The sequence below is a fragment of the Phytophthora infestans genome, genomic scaffold, assembly GCF_000142945.1.
Source record: "Phytophthora infestans T30-4 supercont1.21 genomic scaffold, whole genome shotgun sequence".
Classification (NCBI taxonomy): domain Eukaryota; phylum Oomycota; class Peronosporomycetes; order Peronosporales; family Peronosporaceae; genus Phytophthora; species Phytophthora infestans.
Window position 1 is genome coordinate 557,437 of NW_003303738.1, and position 22,855 is coordinate 580,291.

Consider the following 22,855-nt stretch of genomic DNA (forward strand, 5'->3'; position numbering starts at 1 on the left):
GAGCAGTCGTTGTGCAGTCACCACGGATGGGCTCGACAAGCACTGGCTGACACAGGAAGGTGGCGTGATACCCCGAGGAACGTTCAGCAGATACATGTCTCGGGATCGTTTTAGTACCATCATGCGATACCATTCTTTTTCAGAGCTCAGCCGCGGGATCTGCTACGATTGGCAAGACTTGGAAGGTGCGACCTGTATCGCAGACACTGGAGAAGACGTTTCGCCGAGGGTATCGACTTGGAGCGCGCATTAGCTTCGACGAGGGGACCATTCCGAACCGAAGTAGGTTCAATCCGGTACGAGTCTACAACAAGGAAAACCGCACAAGTACGGAACGAAGTTGTACATGACCTGCGGTGCGGAATCGAGGTATTGTTCTCGGTGCGTATTCTCTTTTCACTCTATACAATACAGCATAAGATATGCTGATTAGCTTGGTCCTGATGATATAGAATGACATGCTCTGTCGGATACAGAGTTAGCTGACTATTGTGCTTAGTGTTCTGTATGATTCAGCATTGAAGTTTACATGGGTGCCTCGGACGAGGCGAGGAACGCGCAGACTCCTTCAGAGCGAAAAGTAGCCAAATATAAAGCGAAGGGTGTCGCACATAAATCTGTCATTAGCAACGTCTCCAAAGCTCTGGATGGGCAGCAGGGAAAATGTCTTGTAATTGCGGATAACTTCTACTCATAGTGCGCACTCGCGATCGCACTGTTGGGGAAAGGGTATTACTACGTCGGGACGCATCCAAGCGACCGTCTCGGGTGGCCAGCTGGATTCGCGTTCGCAAAGAAAAAGCGACCCGTGTCAATGCCCCGAGGAACTTATCGTATTGCCTAGTCGAAGGATCACCCTAACCTGGTTGCTTTATACGGGATGGACTTAAACCCTGTGAATCTAATTGCTACCGGCTGTGCAACCACGGCTACCACCGTCACCAGAAAGGAGAAGGGGCTGCGATATCTCGTGTGGAGCCATGTCCTAAGTTACGTACCGATTATCATGGAATAGGGGGCGTTGACCGCCACGACCAGTTACGTCTCCAGAGGTATTCAATCCAGCGATGCGTTGCCTCTAAGAAGTATTACCGGCAGCTCTTTCTCGGGTTCGTCGACATGGCCATCGTGAATGGCTTCATCGTGCATAAGATAAATATGCAAAAAGATGGCAAACCAGTACCAAGTCATGCAGAGTACATGCGTCTCTTACATGTCAGGTTATTAGCACTCACCGCGACAGGTTTGGCTAGTTATAAGCAAACAGAAGACTTGGCCTCGATTCTACTGCTTCGACCCGAGCACCAACTACAAGAGCAAGAGAGAAAATACAAGGACAAGTGACGTCAGCATCTATGCAAGGTTTGTTCTGCTATGGCTCCACCAAAAACAAAAGGGTTTGAGAGCCGTTTTTTCTGCGAGGCCCGTGAGGAGCAGCACAATGGATACGTACCCCTTTTGCAACTGTTCGCGTCGAAAAGAAGCAGGAAACCGACTCACATGCGATAACATTTGGCATGACGCTTGGGCAAACGGCACTGCCATACCTGCCCACCTGAGGAAGCATGTTAGATTCCGTAAGCGTAAACGCAGCGAAGATGCGTAAGAGCATGCCGAGGTTAGTTAGCGAAGTATTAGTTTCTATTCTCGCATTGAAATAAATACCTCTTTTGCCTGTCAGCTGTTCTATGCGTTTCGACACCAACTTTTCGGCCAGTTCTAGACTAGACGAAAGTGAAGAAGAACTTGACGAAAGTGAAGTGAAGAACTAGGAAGTGAAGTGTGAAGAAGGACTAGACTAGACGGAAGTGAAGAAGAACTAGGATAGAACTTGGTCGAAGTGTTGGTGTCGGAGCGCGCCGACAAACCTTTGACGCGACCAGTCATTCTGCCGCCAAAACCGTTTTGCTATCGGATTCCGGGGGATACTGATAATCAAAGTGGTATTTACAGACATCGTTCGCTGCACATCATTTCTAAGTCAATAAAAACAGAGAAATCGTCGGGCTGATGGGTACATTGTTGCATTTATGGTAGCCAAAAATCCACCTATTTCCCAATTCACAGCGTCTAAGACACTGCTCATGCCAAACGGCTTGCAACGGATTAATTTTACCGTGCTAACAGCAACATGTTAATCAAGTCAAACAATTGTTCTGTATAATACAGAATATAGCTCGGGCTACATGGGTTAACAGGTTTTCGCACTGAATGAGCTGGACACGTCCGTCGATTTTGACAGCCTTTTATTGAAGATTTGTAGAAGCTCTCTCTGGACGAGTGCGTACTTCCTCGCGGTATGGCTGCGCTGCGTCCTTCAGACGAAATTCTAAAGTAGTGGGATGAACAGGTGGGTCGTCACTGATACGTAGTCGCTAGATACAGTATTCTGCGTGAATAGTGAATGCCTGATATATACGCCAGTCTGTAGTACATTGCTCAAAGCAGTTTGGAGCGAAAAACAGCTTGTATTGATATAAGTTAACAAAGCGAGTAATTGATGCTCGCTTTGTTAACTAAATCCGAATGTTTGAATGGTTGTCGCGCTCACCTTCGACCACGCACCATCTCACCACATCAATGCAGTAAGTAAATCCACTTTATAAGGCTCGACGTGTCCTTCTCCTAAACAATTCAATGCATGCATCACTTTTTGATAATAGAGTAGCCTTCTCCACTGGTTGCTTCAGTAGTGTAGCTGACGACTTGAAAATACAACACATGATGGCTTTGCCGGGATGGTTGGGAGACAGAACTCGTTTACGGCCCATTCAGCGATTCCCTTGTAGGACATAGTTCGATAGAGTGACCACCTTCTCGGCCCAGGTAAGGCGTAGCCGCCTCAGGGCATGGCGGATTTGGTAGCTTAGTAACGGTGGGATGTGAAGGTCCGTTAAACTACATGCACATAGTATGCATGTATTACATACATGTACAAGGCGCCAAAAGCGCGCCAATTTCAAATGTTGAAATGTACTGGATTTTTGCTTATACCTCCGGTGGATTCAATCTTAGCTCACTACCTTTGCAATTCTCCTTCTTGTCGTGCTGGTAGTGTGGTATTATTCTTTGTGGTAGGTGGTCAAACGTGGAGACTACTTATACGATCGTGACAGTGGGAATAGCGTCTTTAAGGGAGGTCCCTTGACGTCTCTTCTGTACATTGTAGAGACGCCGGAGCTGACCAAAGTGTCGTGGTGACTTCCGACTACCGCGACATAGAGCCCAAGCCGGGCGACTGGGCCGTTGAAGACGGAACTCGAGTTACCATGACCAAAGGTCCTACCGACACAACTACAAGACCATGATACAAAACACCAGCTAGATTGACCACGCGTAGGTAAGAAGCAATGTATCACGCACTAGTGGTAATGATTTTTTCTTCTTTTTACCGATTAACTATAAAAGCCTATTGTGTTTCGTTGTGCTTATATACTTCGAGAAAGCGTCGAAGCTCCTTCTTCCGCGCTCAATATCGGCGCGGTCCAGCGCGGATTCGATTGAAAGACCCCCACCAACCAGTGTTTGTACATGTTTAATCACACAAAGACGTCTTGAGAAGAACTTCGTCTCCCTCGACGATTAACGCCATGCTGTACTGCACGTACTTTCGCGATACTCAATAGATGGTTTGCTTGCGATTCCGTCGTGCGATTCAGGCCACAATTCATTCACTGTTGAGATCCCTCTGCTCATAAAATATTGTGGTGATGCGTCAAAGGTTGATGTTAAATGAGCTTCACTAACTGTACTACTCGTTGATTAGCTTTGAGCAGGCTCATGTTGTTCATTATCAGTGCGATCAGATCTGGCGGGAGATGACAGGCGAAACGTCATGTTTCCTTGAAGCATGGCGTCATACTCTTTCCAGTTTCTTTGAGCAGCTGTAGCATCTAGGTGTGCTAAGAGGCTAGCTTATTTATTGTTTCTGAATGCTGTGTACTTATGTGCTCCGACAATAGAGGCATTGCAACCTAAAGATTAGTTTTCACTGGACGTTTGGCACTAGCTGCGCGAGCCAAAGCCTGAGTTCTATATCTCTGGAGAGATTCTCCGAATATGATATGGTCACGAATGCGAACAGAAGGTTGGTCAAAAAGAACAGCACAGTCTTGAATAAGCACAACTCGAAGGTGTTGGAGCAGATGTAGAAATCCTCGAGCAGCTAAATTGTGATCCCAATTGCCGTCTAGAATTTGTTTTGACAATTTTCGATATCTGAAAAAAGTAGACACTGTAAATCCAAGGGTGGTTCAACTGTAGCTCTCTCTACAAAATTTGAACGCGAGCGCGCTGGATGACCTGATAGAGCGCGCATGGCCTCGTGGGTAGCAGGGGCAGAATACACAGCCTCGCATGTGTCCATACCTGTAATGGGCCCCTCCATTACATAAGTAGGTAGATTTCTTTACAAAAGTAGGTGCATCAGCACACGACTAGCGTGTGCTGAAATGCTGTCATGCCATTGGCTGATATATGGGGAGCCAGACCCATTATTAGCCAATTGGACTATGACGTGTATTTGAGTGGCCAGGGCTGTGGCCTTGGTCCTAAAATAAAGTCAGAGTTGATTTTTCCTTAAACCTAAGACTCAGTCGTCCTATTGCGAGCTTCCTCAACACTATAGTGTAAGCAAGTAACGGAGTAAATACCTGGCCCGTTACACCTGGTAGCACTTTGTAGTCCTTCGAACGACCAAGTTCGACATGAGCCAAGACCTCGACCACGCTGCCTTTCTCCATCTCACTCGGATCGAGTGGGAAGCTCTCCACCGCCTTGCGGCGGTGTCCGGAGAAGCCGTCGTCACGTCGCTGCTGCGCTCAGCGACGCCCGACGAGCAGCACGTTGCGGCACAAGAATTCATGGAACGCGAGCTCGCCGATGCGAATCGGCGAGTGTCAACTCCCTCGCGTATCTCCACGAATGACGTCGTGAAGCTAGAGACGTCCACCTACTCCGGTGCCGGAGGAGATCGACTTCCGCTGAATCGCTGGCTTCGAGAGATCGACATCGCCATCGCCTCGAGGTTGATCGAGGCGCCTTCCGCGAAGGTCCATTTCCTCCTCTCGCGGCTGTCTGGGAAAGCCAAGGAATGGGCTCTCGGCAAGTTGGTTGTCGATCCCAACGTCTTCCCCACTCTGGATACCCTCCAGAGTGACCCTTCGGCTCGCGTTCGAGCCGCCGCAAGATGAATCCCGAATTCGGGCAGACTTCTTCGCCCTTCGGCAAGGCACGATGACTATGCGCGACTACGTCCAGAAGACACGACACCTCGCGTCGTGCATCGTGTCTAAGCCGATCGATATGGCCTCTCAGGTTCATGTATTCGTGTTCGGTATGCGCGAAGGCATGACGCGCTACTGCCTTACAAGATCGGACCCCTCTACGCTCGAAGAGGCATTCGCCCTCGCCCTACGCGAGGACTACGTGGTTGCGGCGTCATACGCTCACGCGCTACCTGCTTCTGCTCGGGATTCTGCGCCCGAGCCCATGGACATCGACGCTATCGATGCGACGAGCAATCGTCAGCGTTATGCAGCGCGTCGGAGCGGTGCTCGGAACAATCGTTCTCTCACCTGCTTCCGCTGTCGGAAGGTCGGTCATCGCGCGGCGGAGTGCCGCGCGCCAGCTCCAGTGCTGGCGCATGTCGATGCCGAGCCCGTGAGTTCTGACCAGCCAAAAAACGGTCAGGGTCAGTAGGTGCGGGGCGCCCTACTGGCTGGAATGGAGGTCCGGGTCCCCCGGTGGCAACCCAACCTCCTAGCCCTCCTGTGCTGCATGCACACTTTCATGCCACCACCACGCCGAGCGATTCAAGATTGATCATTGTCAGTCTTCATGTCGCCGGTGCCCGGCGACCACTGCGAGCGCTCCTTGATTCAGGAGCGACCAACAACTTCTTCCGTGCGTCGTGCTTGTCGGTACTCCCGTCGGACATCACTGTCCGCAAAGGTAGAGGGGAGGTCGCTGTCAAGTTGGCCGATGGGAAATCACGCCGCGTAGCGCGGCGCGAGATTACCCTTCCGTACACGTTCGACGGTTTCCGAAGCAACGACGACTTCCTCGTCATTGAGATGAATTACGCGTTTGACTGCATCCTGGGTATGCCGTGGCTGACGCGCTATCAACCAGAGAGTGACTGGGTTGGCCCGGTCGGTCAAGCGCCGCAGTGATTATGATGTGAGCGAGGTGTTCACGCACCTCCTGGTCGCCCAGAAGGATTGGCCTCACGTCACCGTCGTGGACCGGTCATCACGACGCACGTTGTGCACAGAGTGAGCGATGGCCCTCTCTGCACGGCTTGCGCAGTGCTGTTACTGACGAGTCCCCGCGGCGCCGCGGGGATGAAGACCAACTGGCGGTCGAGCAGGGGCTCCCGCAGACGTACGAGACGGCGGTCGAGCAGGGGCTCCCGCAGACGAATGAGATGGCGGTCGAGCAGGGGCTCCCGCAGACGAACGAGATGGCGGTCGAGCAGGGGCTCCCGTCAATTGAGCTGGATGTCGAGCAGTTGGCGCTCCCGCTGAACACTACCGCGGTCGAGCAGGGGCTCCCGTCAATGAGCCGGATGTCGAGCAGTTGGCGCTCCCGCTGAACACTACCGCGGTCGAGCAGGGGCTCCCGCTAGAGGGGGGTGACATCTCGTCCAGCGAGAGCGACTCATTATCCTCGAGTTCGCACTCGAGGCGGCGAAAGAGGAAGTCAAAGCGGCGTCGGCTGAAACCTCGCCGAGAGCCCGTACCAAGTGACAGCTCACCGACGGAGTCGGTCTGCGTGCTTGAGTATGTGGAAGGTACCTCTGGCCGCCGACAAACACTCGAGCTTGCAAACCCGCCTGGCGAGGCAGGGTCGATCACTCGACTTCCAGGTCTCTCCTGGAAGAACTTCCTTCGCGGCCTCAAGGACGATGAAATCGAACAGGTTTGCCTGATCACCGACGCCGATTCGGCGTCGCTCGAAGTGAATGCAGTCAGTGACGGCGACGCTCCCTCGCGCCCAAAGAGCGCTGAGCCAAAGTCGGCCCGCGAGGAGCGCTTCGCAGCGCAGTCTTGGGACGCGCTACGCGAATCCGGCAATCCAGTCTACGAGACCGCCCGCGAATATGAAGATGTATTTCCGGATAAGATCCCAGCTGAGTTGCCAGCTGACCGAGGAATTCGCCACGAGATTGATCTCGTGCCCGGCTCGAAGTATTGTGTGACGCGGCAGTGGCCGCTCCCGCGAGATCAGGTCTAAGCTATCGATGACTTCTTCGAGAGCCGCCGCAAGGCAACAAGCTAAACGACGCTACCATCCCTGCCCAGACGCCGATTCCTCGGAAGGACATGGTGCTCGACGCAATGTCGGGTAGTGAGGTCTTCAGCGCCATCGACTTGACCGATGGGTTCTACCAAATCCTCATGAGGCTGAGCGATATACCGCTCACAGCGGTAAGCACTCCCAGTGGTATGCTCTGGGAGTGGCTTGTTATGCCGCAAGGGTTGAAGAATGCTCCCGCCACGTTCAATCGCATGGTATCCCATGTGCTGCGCCCGCTCCGCGACTTCGCACCGAGTTATTTCGATGACATCTTCGTACACAGTCGCGCTGAGGGAGGCCTCAGCGCGCTTGAAGTCCACTTGAAGCATCTGAGGCAAGTCTTCCAAGTGATGCGCGAAAACAAGCTGTATGCCAACTTGAAGAAGTGTATATTCTGCGCGCCGGAGATTCCGGTGCTTGGCTGCTTTGTGAGCAAGAACGGCGTCCGCGCCGACCCGAGAAAGTGTCGTCGATATGTGCGTGGCCTACGCCACAGAATCCCACTGAACTGCGTCAGTGGCTGGGTCTCGCAAATTATCTCCACAAGTACACGAAGAATTACGCCGGATTGATCCAGCCGCTCTCTTCGTTGTTGAAGAAAGATGTGTCGTGGTCGTGGACTTCCGCACATCAAGCCGCCTTCGACTCGGTGAAGAAGAGTCTCGCCGAGGCCCCAATCCTCGCGCTCCCGGATGATTCGAAGCCTTTTCACGTCGTCTGCGACGCGAGCGATTTCGCCATCGGCTGTGCGCTGATGCAATTCGATGAAGAAGATCGAGAGCGTGTCGTAAGCTACCAGTCTAGGCAGATGAAGCCGGCGGAGCGCAACTACCCTTTTTACGACAAGGAGCTCCTTGCGATGCGCTACGCTCTGATCAAGTTCAGAGTGTACTTGTTGGGTGAGGATACCTTCGCGGTGTACACCGATCATGCATCGCTGAGGACAGCGATGAAGAGTCCTCATCTCTCCCAGCGGATGGCCCGCTGGCTTTCGTTCTTCTCCGAGTACAACTTCGTTGTCCACTACAAACCCGGCAAGAACAACATTCTCGCCGACGCTTTGTCTCGGCGTCCCGACTACGACCCACGCGGTGCATTGGGTCGACAAGCTTCGCTGGATGAAGACGATGTAGACGAGTGTGCCACGTGCGAGGCGTCAGGCGTCAACCTGACGAGCGTCTCCCCGGTAATGCCACTTCGCGACGAGATCCGAGCTGCTTACGAACATGACTCGACGTGCTCCAGTATCCTGAAGCATCTCCGCTCTCCCAGCGCCGACACACTGGGAGCCCTTTCCCGCTCTGTACGAAACAAAATCCACCGATATCGTCTCGAGGACGAGCTGCTGGCGTACAGCATCGACAACTTCGATGCCCCACGTGTCGTTGTCCCTAACGACCCCGATCTGCGCTCACGGATTATCCATGAGTTTCATGATGCCCCGCTGGGCGCTCATCTCGGTCGCGAGAAGACATTTGCCGCTGTGTCACGCGACTTTTATTGGCCACACCTGTACAAATGGGTGCGTAAGTGGGTGCGCACCTGCGAGACCTGCCAGCGCATGAAACCTGCCTCGTCTTCGCAGGCTCCCTTGCGTCCTCTACCAGTGGCCACCGAGGCCTGGCGCTCGGTGTCGATGGACTTCATCTTCGGGCTCCCACCCGATGCTAAAGGACGATCAGGTGTCTTGGTATTCGTAGACCGCTTCAGCAAGATGGTTCACCTGATTCCTGTGTCGGATGCGATCACCGCGGCAGATACCGCGGTGCACTTCCTCGATGCTGTCTTCCGTCATCATGGCCTTCCCGAATCTATCGTCTCCGACCGCGACCCGCGCTTCACGTCGGCCTTCTGGTCAAAGCTCTTCGAGCTACTGGGCTCGAAGCTAATGATGTCCACAGCAGCCCATCCGGAAACGGACGGCCAGACGGAGCGCGTAAATCGCGTCCTCGAAGACGTCCTTCGAAGCTACGCGACGTCGTTCTTCAGCTGGAGCTCGTTTCTGCCACTGGCCGAGCTCGCTCTGAACAACGCGGTACACGCGTCGACTGGGCTGACGCCCTTCTTCGTTAATAACGCGCGACACCCGCGTGTCCCTGCTCTCCTCGCCGTGGGCCATCCCACAGCGCCGCGTGTCTCCACTCTGGGTGGGGAAGAAGCTGCCGACAAGCCGTCTACTCCATCTGCGATGTCTCCGGCGGCTACACCGGTACTGGGTCAACCGGTACATACACCGGTTGCTAATGATATCTCGAGTGTATCCCCTGTTCCCACGTCCGTCAACGCAGTGACACGCTCCGCATCGAGCTCACTTGCGCCAGCTAACTACGCGCTGAAGCATGCGGCGCGACCAATCGACTCCGCAGTCGTCTCCGACTTCGTACTACAGCGCCAAGCGGTCACCCGCTATGTTCGAGACGCACTGCAGGATGCAGTGGACAAGCAGAAGGAGAACGTCGATAGGATCGGCCGCAAGAACACGGCCACGTTTACGACAGGCGAACGCGTGCTCCTGTCGACTGAAGGTATCAGAAACTCTGCGGTTACCAACCTCGGCGCGAACAAACTCGCGCCGCGCTTTATTGGGCCATTTACGGTAATCAAAGCCATTGGTGATGCCTACACGCTTGACATTCCTACGTCACTACGTCTGCATCCGACGTTTTACGTCGGACGGCTCAAGAAGTATCACCCCGCTACGATTCCAGAGTCGTCTCAGGCTACTGAGCCGGAGCATGCGTCGAGCGACCTTCTCGACGGGCGCGGCGAGCCATCGACCCATCCGCACCAGGAGTCGGATCTCGAGGCTGCGTCCCCGTCTGCAAACGTCCGTGAACCGACCTCTCCAGCATCTGCAACCGAGCAAGGATCTCTCGGTTTGACTGACGCAGCTGCGCACTCTCCCTGGTGGCCCGAGGCAGTCTGATCGAGAGCCTCATCCAACTCCTGCTGGACATCCCAGTAGCTGTTCAGCAAGTCGTTCTCGCTCTGGGCAGCCAGAGCGCGAGTGCTATCGACGCGACGGCCCTCCTCCTGTTGTTGACGCTGCCGGAGATACCCGCTGGATTGTTGAGTACATCGTTGCCCACGAAGATCTACTTCGCGCTCCCAAACGTCATCGTGGGCTCGCCCACGATGTTCCAGCCGACCGTCGCTATCGGGTACGTTGGCTCGGGTTTCCTCCCGACGAGAATACGTGGGAGCCTCGCGCCAATCTCCTTCGGGACGTCCCGAATGTGGTCCAGGCGTATGAGTCCAGCCTCGCTGCAAACCACCTTGTGACACATGCCAGCTCGCACAAGGAGAGCGACTCGAGCGATCACGCGAACGTGATCGAGACCGATGACTTGGTCGACCACGTGAACGGGACCGAGATCTGCGATTTGTGCGACCACGCGAACGTGATCGAGAACGACGACTTGAGCGGCCGCGCGAACGAGACCGAGTCCGATGCCAAGAATCTTCACGTGCAGGGCGTCGGCGTGAGCCGGCGCGATTAGAGGCGCGCACGTTCTCGGCCAACGAGCGACGATACTTCTCGATCCACCCGTGTTCTTGTTCACCGAGCGTATACTCGGCGATGTAGCTTCTCCACTCCTCGACAGTCGGACGCGATCCAGTACAAGTGCCACAACCTTCAGCGACCCTCACGTAGCAGATGCGGCGCATGTCCTCCCATGCGCTGGTGCAGACGCGCTCACGGAGCTCCGTGAGCGAGTGCTCCTTGACGATCTCCTCGCGGTACACCAGCCAGCCGACGAAGCTCTTCCCTTCTTCTTGCGTCCGGTTCCAACGCCGGATGAAGGCGCACCATGTTTCCTGCAATGCGCCATATGCGACACCCTCGACAGGCTTCTGACGCAGTCCACGGAAGCGCCGGAAGTGATCCTTCATCGTGTCCAGTGTGTCCGGAGCCCGCGCTCCGGATATGTCATAGAGAGCCCATGCCCGGAGCTGGTCGTCCATCACGCGCGTGCCCCGTGCCGCTGCGGTCGACGACGTCGCCGTCGTCGGTGTCCCCGTCCGCTGTTGATCCATCGTGCTGTTCGTCGTCTTCTCCGCAAGTCGAGTTATGTCGCTCCTGCGCTTCGCAGGAGATATCTCCGTCTCTGTTTCGCTCCGCCCGTTAGCCAAGTCCCCGTTCGCCATCCTCACGCAGATTGATTTGTTCTTCGCCCACTGCTTATGCTGCGTAAGTGCAACTTTAAGAGGGGGGGTAATGTAATGGGCCCCTCCATTACATAAGTAGGTAGATTTCTTTACAAAAGTAGGTGCATCAGCACACGACTAGCGTGTGCTGAAATGCTGTCATGCCATTGGCTGATATATGGGGAGCCAGACCCATTATTAGCCAATTGGACTATGACGTGGCCAGGGCTGTGGCCTTGGTCCTAAAATAAAGTCAGAGTTGATTTTTCCTTAAACCTAAGACTCAGTCGTCCTATTGCGAGCTTCCTCAACACTATAGTGTAAGCAAATAACGGAGTAAATACCTGGCCCGTTACAATACCCCATCTACCATGTCGCCAGATTTGGGAAATATCCACATCGGCTGCTTCCAGCTGACGTACGCCCTGCAGGCGATTTATATGTGTATTTTTATTGAATGTGAAACCGAGGTGCTTGAACGCACCTTCGTAACTCTTTTTAATGGGTGTTGTACGTAATAGACTGGGTTTTCTGTCGACCGCGTAAAAAAATATAATATCATACCAGTCTTAAGCGATGGGAATGGCTCCTGCTTCACGTGGAATAGCTCAAATAGGTACAAGGCGACGCTGCCAACTGGACAAACGTGCACATCTTTGTTGCGCATATACCCGACATGCTGCAGTTTGCCAAATGTGTTGGTCTTTCCATGCTGAATCAGCAAAACAAGAGCAACGCAGGGCTGAAAGCCTTCATGATCTAGTCTCTGCGAGAACATGTCAGCTAGCTTAAAATCGCGGACATTCTCACCACGCAACAGACCAAAATGTGAAAGAAGAAAGGCAGTGCGCCCTCGTAAATCATCCAGCGAAAGAAAAGTATCACAAATTTGCTGGAATTGTTCGGCGGAGGAATAGCCGTCCAGTAAGGATCCCATTTCTCTCTCTTCGTAATTTGTTGTTCGTGTCTTTGTCTATTGAGCTTGAATATTTTATATTAGCTGCTTTACCGAGGTGGTCCTTAGAGGCAGGTTATAATTTGTGCGCAGAGTAACTTGCTGATAGTAAAGATCGACAATAGCGCTCACGTATCCACAAACTGTGGACCCTCCGATGGTTTTATCCTTGTATTTCTTCGACGTTCGACCTATCACACTACTAGAGAGAAACAGATGCAGATTTCCCCCAGTCACCGTGTAATGATCACGAGAATTCCAATCGGCACACACAGCATATCGTTTTGATATATGTCGTACTCTCGCTTCGTATTGATCGGCCGCGAGCTCAATGTTGTCGGTATTGTCGCTCTCTCGCTTTCTTCGATCTCAAACTGCACTGCATGTTCTGATTGAGCTGGTGCAATGCTGCTGCAGCGGAAGCACACGAGCGAATCGAGATCCCCAAGCCCCGGGCCATTCTTGTCTATGATCTGTGGTTGAGCTGGTGTTTCTCAAATTGAAAATAAAAACGGATATTTAAATTAGTTATAAAAGCTGACACTGACTCGGGTGAGGACCCATACAACGGACTGCCTGCTACTCATTAAATAACAGAGCATATTGTTACTAAAAGTAGCCCCCCCCACACACTCACACTTATTTGTACCAAACGCAGTTTTTAGAACATTCTAGGACTCGTTTAAGACATTTTATATCCTTAGTTTTAACCAATATACGGCTGTTTATGATTTGGAATATTAATTCTAGCTTTCGTTAATACACGACATCCGCCACTGCGAGAAAATTTGTACTTTTATAACAAATAACGCATTATCTTCTTCCGTCTTTTCAATTTTCGAGCCTCTACTAAGTTTATCGCAAACGTTAGGTACTCTGGCTCTCACAACCTACAGGAGTCCATTCAGCGTGATGTTCCTTTCAGTAATTTTGATAGACGAGTTGCTTACTTTGGTAGAAGTGACTAACGGATTTTACCGATTAGTACCCGGACTTCTATTTATTAGTGCCCTCTTCAGATTGATCAGTTATGACGAGGGGCTATTATTTAGGTGAGGGCTTTTAATTACTGGTACCAAAGGTGCAAATGGAGTGTATTTGAATAGGAAAGCTACATCAAAGTTTGTCTCTCGCTGCGCTAGAGTACGCGACATTCGTCTGTTTGTACCGTTGCCAGATACAGTCGATGGTGTTATCCATCAATAAGCTCGATGTCGTCAAGCGCATTAGCGAGCTCACCACCAACGTCACTATATTCGTTCGACTCATCACTCTCTTCTTCTTTCTTCCATGCCTGCTGGAAAAGTCTTCCGTACACGTCGTGTCTTCAGATGAACCATTCAGTATGTATAGGCGAAAACCCCGCTGCTCCCACGGAATTGTCGATCCCAGACTGGTCTGTATCTTTCCAAGCCTTGTGGATCTATCCAGACACCACTTCGATGCTGGGTGGCCTTGGGTTCCCTGCGCGAGTATACTCAACGCAATCCGAATTCTTCCAGTCGTCAATGAGAGCGCAAAGAATGTCCTTAAAGTCTGTCTGTTCCTATGTCCCCCAAACAGTTAGACCTCCAGGGATCACACACATAGCGATTTCACGAGCCGCACACTTGGCGTTGACTTTCTTGGAAATATGCGCCCTCATGCTATCCCATACAAGAGCCTTGCCGTTGGCTTGCACCACACGCGGAAACACCGTGTCGATCCAGTTGCAGAGTAGCTCTGAATCAGCCCAGGCTTTGGGCTGATAGGCTACGTATGTGCCTCCAACCTTTTCAATCTTGCGGGATCCATTTTTGTGTTTCCAGATAACAAGCGGTGGTAGCTTTACACCCATTGCAGTGGTGGCTAGAACTACCGTAACGCACATAGACCCAAATCCGGTCGACTTCACAGCAACGTGACGGCTACCGCGAATCTCGACAGTCTGCTCACGAGCGTCTTCAAAGTACACTGCAGTCGCGTCCATCAAAACGGTGTGTGCGAAGTTGAAGTCGGCCTTTTTTCAGTCAAATATCTCATGTATGAGACTGCACGACCGACAAGTTGTTCGTCACTCAATGTCGTTAGATTAGTCCGACGTCGGAGAAACAAATCATTGCGCTTCATAAAGCTGCTCATCCAGTGAGATGACGCTTGGAAAGTACGTGTTAGACCATCTTCTATCTCGGTGTGAATCTGCAAAGCTTGGATAGCAATCCATTCCCTTGTAACTTCCTCTTTTTGAAGTCTGCGTAGTACGATCGCTTCAAGCAGTAGATCTTCCAGCTCCCCGAGAGCTTTCTTGCGGCCACCCCCGATAAGATGTTGCTGGTAAGGTTTAGCTGCCCAAATGTCTTCGCGGTTGCGCCACCAGCGTCTCACAGTTCCTGGATCGAGCTTCCAACCACAACTTCTAAAGTGCGACACCGCTCGGCTTGGAATACAATCTAACCCCTCTTTCTTTTTCCACAGAGGGATTGAATTGCGTCTGTTTGCCATGATGAAGATGCACAAGCGACTGCAGTACACCAGAGGAGTGTCCAAGTGTGATCAGAACACGAGGGTGGCCAAGACAAAGACGGAGGACGATCATTGAATAATAGACCGGGCTTGTATTCCGATACAGGGTTTCTATTCTTACTACTGAAATTCAATGTGGGGAAAGGGCTTCTAATACACGGGGCTTGTAAAAGGTAAAACCGGTATATATTCGTTTTTAGTAATTCCGACGAGCTTGCAGTAGTAACTAAAAGTAATTGTAGCGTTAAAAATAGTAGTAGGATATGCTACTATTAAGAGCACCTCCACCGGTTTTGTGTATTGCAAAAGTGATTATCGAGAGTGAATCGGGAATTGTGCCCCCTTTGCATCATAGAAGAGACCGTTTTTACGCAATTCATTTGCCAGCTCCCAACCGTTGTATTGCACATTTCCAATTTGCAGCGTAGTTTTTTCCTTACAAACAGCATTTTCGAAACCTTTGGAAACTATGAACATGTCGAGCGCTCACGCACTGAATCTTTCTATCTCTCTGGCTTATATTCGACGACAACGACGCTCACGCAAGAAGAAACGGGGTGGTTCGCGGCCTGGCAGAAGCCCCAACGTCGAACGAGATCACGTAGCTGCCTACAACCGTTTCTGCAAAATGTATTTTGCTGTAAAGCGATTGCCAGCTTCGTCCAAATATTCGCTGTCTGTCCAGCCACTGTGTGCTTCATCTTGTACCTGTAGATGCAGTACGTGTGAGGCATTAGTGCACATTAATGTGTATACAATGAGACCATGGTATGTACCAGGGCCACGCAGGAGGCGTAAAGAGCAACGTCAGGTCTAATGAGCCCGGCCCATAGGCTTTGAAGAGCCCCTGTTTTTCTTTTGGTTGCGCTGTCTTCTCCTAGCTGACTGTACGTCTGATGGACTCGGTCCCAAAAATGTGTCGCGTCCTGGTCGGTGCTGATGCAGCCATCCTCGATAATATTGGTGTAGGCTCTGCAGAGGCGGATGTCCTCTTCGTGGCTCCACGGAGTTGCGTTGGGCATCGATCTGCCGTCTTCGGGATAGAAGATGGGAGTTTCAGTGTAGTGTAATTTGAAGTAGTGCACGATTAATTTCGTGTGGCTACTTAATAGCTACTTTTTGTTCCCTAACCCGAAGTTGGGGAGCCAGACTGCTGCCAGTGGCTCAGCCACATCACAAGATTTTATGAATACATGCATTGTGATCATAAATCTCCATAATGCTTAAAATGAACTCCATTGCAATGTCTGTGGTCATTGAAGAATCCTCTCGTCTCTACGAAGTCGCTAAAGTTGTTGCAGCAAAAAGTCGATAAAAATTTGATACTGCTACATCCTTATAGCAATGACTGCCGTCCTGAGTGGAATTGCATCGGCAGGTCCAGACTCAAGTCAGAAAAAGTTGCTTGGGGTCGATGGTGACAAGACTATTGGTAGAGTGGACCGATTTCTGCGTCGGTATGATGAGTTGGACGCTAAGAACACTGAGGAACGGGTAGTAGCGGGCGCTATACCCCTCAACGCCAGGATAATTATCAGGCTCGTCAAACTCGAAAATAAAATTGTCGATCCAAAGTTGGCCGATGACTTGCTGGAAGGAACCGCTCTTAAAACGCAACTCGACGCTGCCCTCCCATATTCAGGGAGGAAACAAGTATTTGAGCGCTGACACGCAGAAGGTGTGGACCCATGCTCGATAACCAAAAGCAGTCAAGATACACCCCGCCATTGAAAAGAAGTACAGGATTGTCTACACGATGTACGAGCACTTCGTAAATACTGTTGAGAAGAAAGGACTGGCAAAGCTATATAGGATGAGGACCAACAAGTAAATGCTGCGGTATTTGACGTACTTAAGTACCCCATTACTCAGAATGCTTCATATATGTTTCCGATCCGGCTATCTGTTTTGTCCTTTGGCCGGTTTTCAGGGTTAGATTGCTTGCTTTAAGGTACTCGAAATAAAACTACAGGAGTTATTAATAAAAGTCATTCTTAGAACTTAGAGCACCTACAACGGTAATGATAGTTACGCAAAATTACACATGAGGTGAGCTATTGCAAAACGTGGAGCCCCAACGGCGAATTGATGCACAACGATGTAGGTAAGATTTGTGTGTTTCGGGTGTTTGGTAGCTAAGTTTGTCAATGTTTGACAATGGAATGTCGGTGCAGTACATGTACACATAAATAGCCATGATGCTTAAGATGAACTACGTCTGAAGGGCACCCATTTCAAACCTCAAGAAAGGCTTATTGACCAATAAAATCGCCGGACTGTGGAATCGAGTACACGATTGACAAAGGGGGCCACGTGTAGAAACGCCAACTTGAATCGGTGTATTAGGCGGTTCTTCAGATTCTAGGGTGTTAGCATGTTATTCATTCACTTAATGTTTGTAAATACAGCTACAATCACAGATCTGGATGCTAAACAGCGGTAAAGTAAATGTACACCTAAATCCTCATAATGAAAACAAGATGAAACTGGTTGTCAGCTATCCGACAAGCTAAGAGTCTTGCATCATGTGAGTGAAGGTACTGTAGCTGCCTTTTCAGCACCACCAAAAACGCGGTGCTTTGAAATGTCAACATCGTGAATGTGTTTTCGTACACTACTCGTACAATTTGGACCTTGGATTTCTAGTAAGAAAAACTAGCTGTTAAAGTACGAGAGAAACAAGCGTTGTGCTACTTGGCGCCTTCAAATGATGTGCTACATGCAGTAGGTGAAGCGACTGAGTCTAATGCTGTCAATACAGATACTGTACATGGTACATGAAGAAAAAACTTTGGGTTCTTGGTGTACAGGTAGACTTTGTATGGTATTCAGTTTTGTCGTCTGTCGTATCGGAAAACGTCTCTGATCTTCGGAAAAGTTGCTCAGATCGTCACGAGATCGACATGTACAGTACAAAACAAACAAAAACACACTTGAGTCAAGTCTTGACGGCACAACAGTAAAGATATACCGAAAGTACGTAAAAGCATGTGGATTACAAGAAAAAATATACATAATTGGCTAAAAAAAATTGATTGTGATTAAGACGATCCTCTCTGTATTGAATCATACCGGGTCGTGAGAACTTAATTATCATATGGAGGAACTATTATTGGGAGTTAGAGACAATATAAGGCACACATGACAGGTGGGCGTCGTTACGATTCGTTAACCGCCTAGTGGCGGGTTGCAATGGCATCTATCAATTCGCCGCCCTCACTGCAATGCTACTTACACACTCGCCCACTAAGACCCCACAAACAGGTTATCCAATGTACAGCAACGATATATCTGCCGCCAAAAAGCTGACAACCATAACTGAGCCAGGTCCAGCTTGCAATGTGAGCTCAAAACGTATGCCAGTACAGCGCACTTTATCACAGGCAACGGTTAGCAACATCCAGAACCAGGAACACCAACTCGAAGCCATAGTATAAGAAGCTCTGCCTACAAAATCGCACCATTCGGTCCACTTTCCAGAGTTAGACTTGGCGCTCGCAAATTGGGTCGTTAAGTGTAAGAGCCTAGGTGTCTGCGCTATTGGCTTTCCGAACCGTCCGAATTCTGAAGATAGAGAAGCCACCCTTTAGACGAAGCGGGTGACTACAGAAGTTTAATTCACTTCACGGGTTTGGCAGTGTGAGATCGCATGGAGATAGTGAGTCGGCTGCAGTCGTGTGAGTCGATTCCTTCTACAGGAAGCTGAAGGAGTATGAGCTGAGAAATATATTAAACATGGATAAGACCTCAATTTTACTGACCGTACTATTGCTAAAAAAGCTGGCTTGCAAGAAAAAATTACTTTAACTTTAACAAGAAAGGAAACAGCAGATGTCATTTTTGAAGCGACATTTACCGAACGGATTAATCGATACCTAAGGACCTCTTCATAACTACATCATTACGGCTCACTAATGAGAGGATATAGTTCGTAATAAAAAAAATAGGGGAGTAATTAGATGTCTCTGAAAATTTTCAAATAGCCCTAACCGAAGTCTATGAACCTGAGTTTTGACACTCAGAGACATGTGCGATGATCTCAAGAACTCGTAAACTTAATATTGTCTGTTATTATCTTCCACAGATGCAGCCTCCCTGGTGTATTTTGTGAGAGCTGAACACACTCGCAATTTCACAAAATCGCTCAAAGGTGACAACGGTTTGAGGGCCAGAGGTGTCCTTAGAATGACTGTGGCTAAGGCCCGACTTACCTCCTGCTAGAAGGCACATCACCGATGTTAATGCGTCTGCACTGCTCAAAAGTGCAGAGCTAATATCTTCCTCGTTTTTGTTCTTGTCGAAGAGCTCTTTAGTTAGATACGCCTTCAAATCCGCTGCATTGAAGTACCCTTTCTTGTCGGTATCAAGAGCTTAAAACAGCTTCTCCACCTTACCTGTCGACGTATTAATAGTAGGAGTAAATTGCTGCTGGAAATGTTGTAAAACTCGGCTTTGTAAGCGTTTCCTCTCTTGTCGCTGCTGAAAGTCCAGTAAAAACACGATTATACGAGCGTAATCGATCGTTTCTTCGCCTTGTGTTTGTCCCCTAAATCTCCGTTGCAACACACGAATTTCCCACTCGGCCAGTTTTTTGTTCCCCTTACAAATCACACGATAAATTTTGTTCCAATCTTCGCTTCGAATTGTTCCGTTGTGCTTATAGTCAAAAGTCTCAAAAACTTTCTTCACTTCGACTAAGGAATCCGGTAGTCTGACGCTAGAAAGCACAGCGTTCCAGTCGAATAATGCGTCGAAGAAAGCGTCGCAATGCACGCGTGTTGCATCTCGAGTTGAAGGTTTTGAGAACTCCCCAACAGTGTGTTGAACCACATTCTCCACCAGTCGTTGCAGATCCTTCTTTCGTACACCAACAACGCCCAAATCGCGGAACATTTTGTCCAGTTGTTGCACTAATGTAGCTTGTGGAATCCAACCGTGAGAGCTACGTCCAAGACTGTCAAGTATGTGCTGTAGATCGTACGACGAACAGCACTTCGCGATGAGCTTCTTAACCGATTCAATGTCACCATCTTGAAAGGACAACGTGGTCCAACAGTTTCTTGTTAAGAATTTGTTGAGTGTTTTTACTTGAACTGTTCCGACGTGGTCGGAATCTAGAGATGCGAACAGATACAACATCTCGATGGTCGTCAACGGATACGTCTCCGCTCGAACGATGAACGTATCACTGAAGTCTTGAATGGTAAGCTCGTGTGACGATCTCTGAGTCATCATCTCTTTGACAAGTGAGTAGAGTCGGTCTTGGTCACGTAAAAGCTTTTTGCGAATGATCTCGTAAATCTGTTGGTCATGCAGCTCAGGAGCTCCAAATACCATTTTCAACAACACGTCGTATCTCAAATTTGAAACAACTTGCGTATCATCTGGTGTTGCTAAAGCTGCTGCCAGAGTTTCCATGTCTTCTGGGTTAATATGTCGCTCGAAAATCCGCTTAAAGTGTCTCGTTGAGATCGTGAACGTTTTGTCTGGATCAATTTTCGTCATTATCTTCTCAAGTTGAGCCACAACTTTCCACTTCATACGTGTTTCGCCACCGCATAAATTCTTTAAAATACTGCGCCAGAACTCCCACGCTAAAACTCTCTTTAGCTGCTTTGTATCAGTCGATTTATCACCAGACATAGGTCCCAGTATGGCGTCAAGTAGCGCTGGATATTCGACAACATCCTCCGATTGTGTCGTACGCTGGATAAAAGGACGAGCTAGCTGAATAATCTCTTGCTCTTGAAGCGGAAAAGGTAACTCGAGTTCGTGGTATTTGACCAAATCCACGTGGAATACATGAACTAAATCCTTAATCTGGATAATCTGGTCACGTTCTAAATCATATTTAGAACATAGAGCATCTAGAAGCTGGCGAACGTCTTCACGTTCAGGTGGGAAGCCACGCTGCAAATACTGATCCAGACGTTGAATAGATTTTCTCTTAGCAGATTCGCGAATATCCGGTAACGCGTATATGAGAATATCCATCAACACATCGACAAATTCCTTATAGTCCAGTTGACCACTGGAGTTGAAGTTCATCCCCATACAAACCTCAATAAGTCTCGACTCGCTAATTTTCAGATCAAAATCTTCTTTTAGAAGCAAACAAAGTTGCTCTAAAGACACAAATCCAGTCGAGTCGGTGTCTCCTTCGATCAGTAATTGCTCTAATCGCTGCACTCCAGTGCTGTAGCATACAACGCACTAGATTAGAAAACGCTAATCGGTGTTAAAGCCAGTGCCTATACTTACAATTGCAGCGTACTTGCGATCTCTACTAGCTCTTGTTCGTGAAGATTTACCACTTGTAAGCCCGAGCTAGACGATTTTTCATTCTGGAATGAGAATTTTCGGGTGTCTGTCGCCTTTAATGTTGACGAGAAATCGCCACTGGACAGCTTGCTTCTGACTCGACTTTTGGGTGACGAAGCTGGAGAAGACGATTCCTCTGTAGAAGGAGGACTGCGTGCTAGTTTCGCAGAGTCTAATTGTCTACTAAGTCGAAGGTTAGCAGCTTCTAAATTGAAGACCAATTCTTTAAGTTTTTTGTTCTTCAAGTCGAGGATGGTCGCCTTAGATTGGTGATCAGAGACCGACTTCAGGGCTGGAGAAGTGACTCGAGACTGCCAGATATCTAGCGCTCTAAGAGCCTCTCGAATGTTAATCATCATCTCTCCGCCATGTTCTACCGCAAATTGATACAAGAATTCCTAAATTATAAAGATGAGATAGTCAGAAACTTAAGTATCCTAGTAAGTACAAAAATGACAGTACCTCCATGTCTTCCGTCACAGGGTCGACGCCATCTGGATCGAGATCGAAGAGAACTTCACAGACGTGAGTCAACGACACCAGTGGGTTCTTTCTAGCGCCTCCACCCAAGAAAGCATCGCACAGATCGAGAGGCGACAGCTTCTTGGCGTGCATAATACGCTGGAACCATTCGTCGGGGGATTCTTTTTTACGATTTGGATGTGAATTTCTAACGGGGGATTGTGTTTTCTTCAGAATTCCTCGAGGTTTCTCTGATCGCCTTTCATGCGCTGAGGATGGTCGTATGCCTGTATCAATCGCGAGAGGCCTACGAGATGGTAAGCTCATTGATTTACGCGGAACTGGAGCACGCTGTTCGACGTCGCCGTAGCAACCTGAAAGCCGCATGTACGCGTCTTCGATACGTGAATCGCAGAGCTAGACAGCACAATATTGTGTTTAAGTCGTGTGGTTTAATGCTCATAAAGTGCAGGTTCGTACTCTTGACTGACGATGAATGTAGTCTTCAACATCTTCAGTCGAGATGGTAGAACATTGTCGAGGCATTCCTTAAAGACACTCGTTCACAGCGAGTACAAGAATAAACGATCAAGATGATGAGTAGCTCAACATTTTTATTTAAACAAACTATTTTTAAATCCTTAGTAGAATCTAAAAAAAAACATTTCTATCCGAATCCAAAAAAAGTCAGCACGTGCTCGAGAGCCGTTGAGTCTTACCAGGTTCGCCTTCGATGTTATGTAAACACTCTTGATTCGCCCTCCAATCTTCACAATGCGCGGCCTTCTTGCCCTCGTTTTAATCCTCATAGGAACAGCAGTCTACGTTGATGCTGCAGCTAACCCGATGGACTACCCTGCGTGTCCGCAACGTCACCAGCCTGAGTTTTACTGCTGCTCAACTTCACCGACAACTCGTGAGGTGTATACAAAGTCCTGTCGACCTACAGGAGGCAACTAACGAAGACGACTACAAAAACCGGGTGGATGCAACCTCGTCAGGTTAACTTTCCTTTTGTACGCTACACTCCAGACTCGCCAATCTTCACGTACGATGATCCCGCATCCGTCTGTATCCAGACTGTAGTAGTCGATTTCAAGACTGGAGAACTTCAACAAAAATTTCAATGTGGTAGTGAAAATGCCTCACTTATCGAAAATTCCCAAG

The 22,855-nt window shown here is 49.5% G+C and overlaps 2 protein-coding genes across 2 annotated transcripts; both read right to left on the bottom strand.

Moving 5' to 3' along the window:
- Positions 1-13,949: 13,949 nt before the first annotated feature.
- On the bottom strand, positions 13,950-14,512 carry PITG_11845 (uncharacterized protein; the record flags this gene model as incomplete). The annotated part of the gene is made up of 2 exons (XM_002901285.1): positions 13,950-14,402; positions 14,447-14,512. 2 exons carry the CDS (start codon positions 14,510-14,512, stop codon positions 13,950-13,952), a joined length of 519 nt encoding a protein of 172 aa, XP_002901331.1.
- Positions 14,513-18,282: 3,770 nt separating this feature from the next.
- Positions 18,283-22,246, bottom strand: PITG_11846 (uncharacterized protein; the record flags this gene model as incomplete). Its single annotated transcript, XM_002901286.1, has 7 exons — positions 18,283-18,352; positions 18,528-18,597; positions 19,117-19,275; positions 19,510-20,391; positions 20,611-21,101; positions 21,167-21,624; positions 21,689-22,246. The coding sequence occupies 7 exons, from the start codon at positions 21,839-21,841 to the stop codon at positions 18,283-18,285; spliced, it is 2,283 nt and encodes a 760-aa protein (XP_002901332.1).
- Between the last annotated feature and the right edge of the window lie 609 nt (positions 22,247-22,855).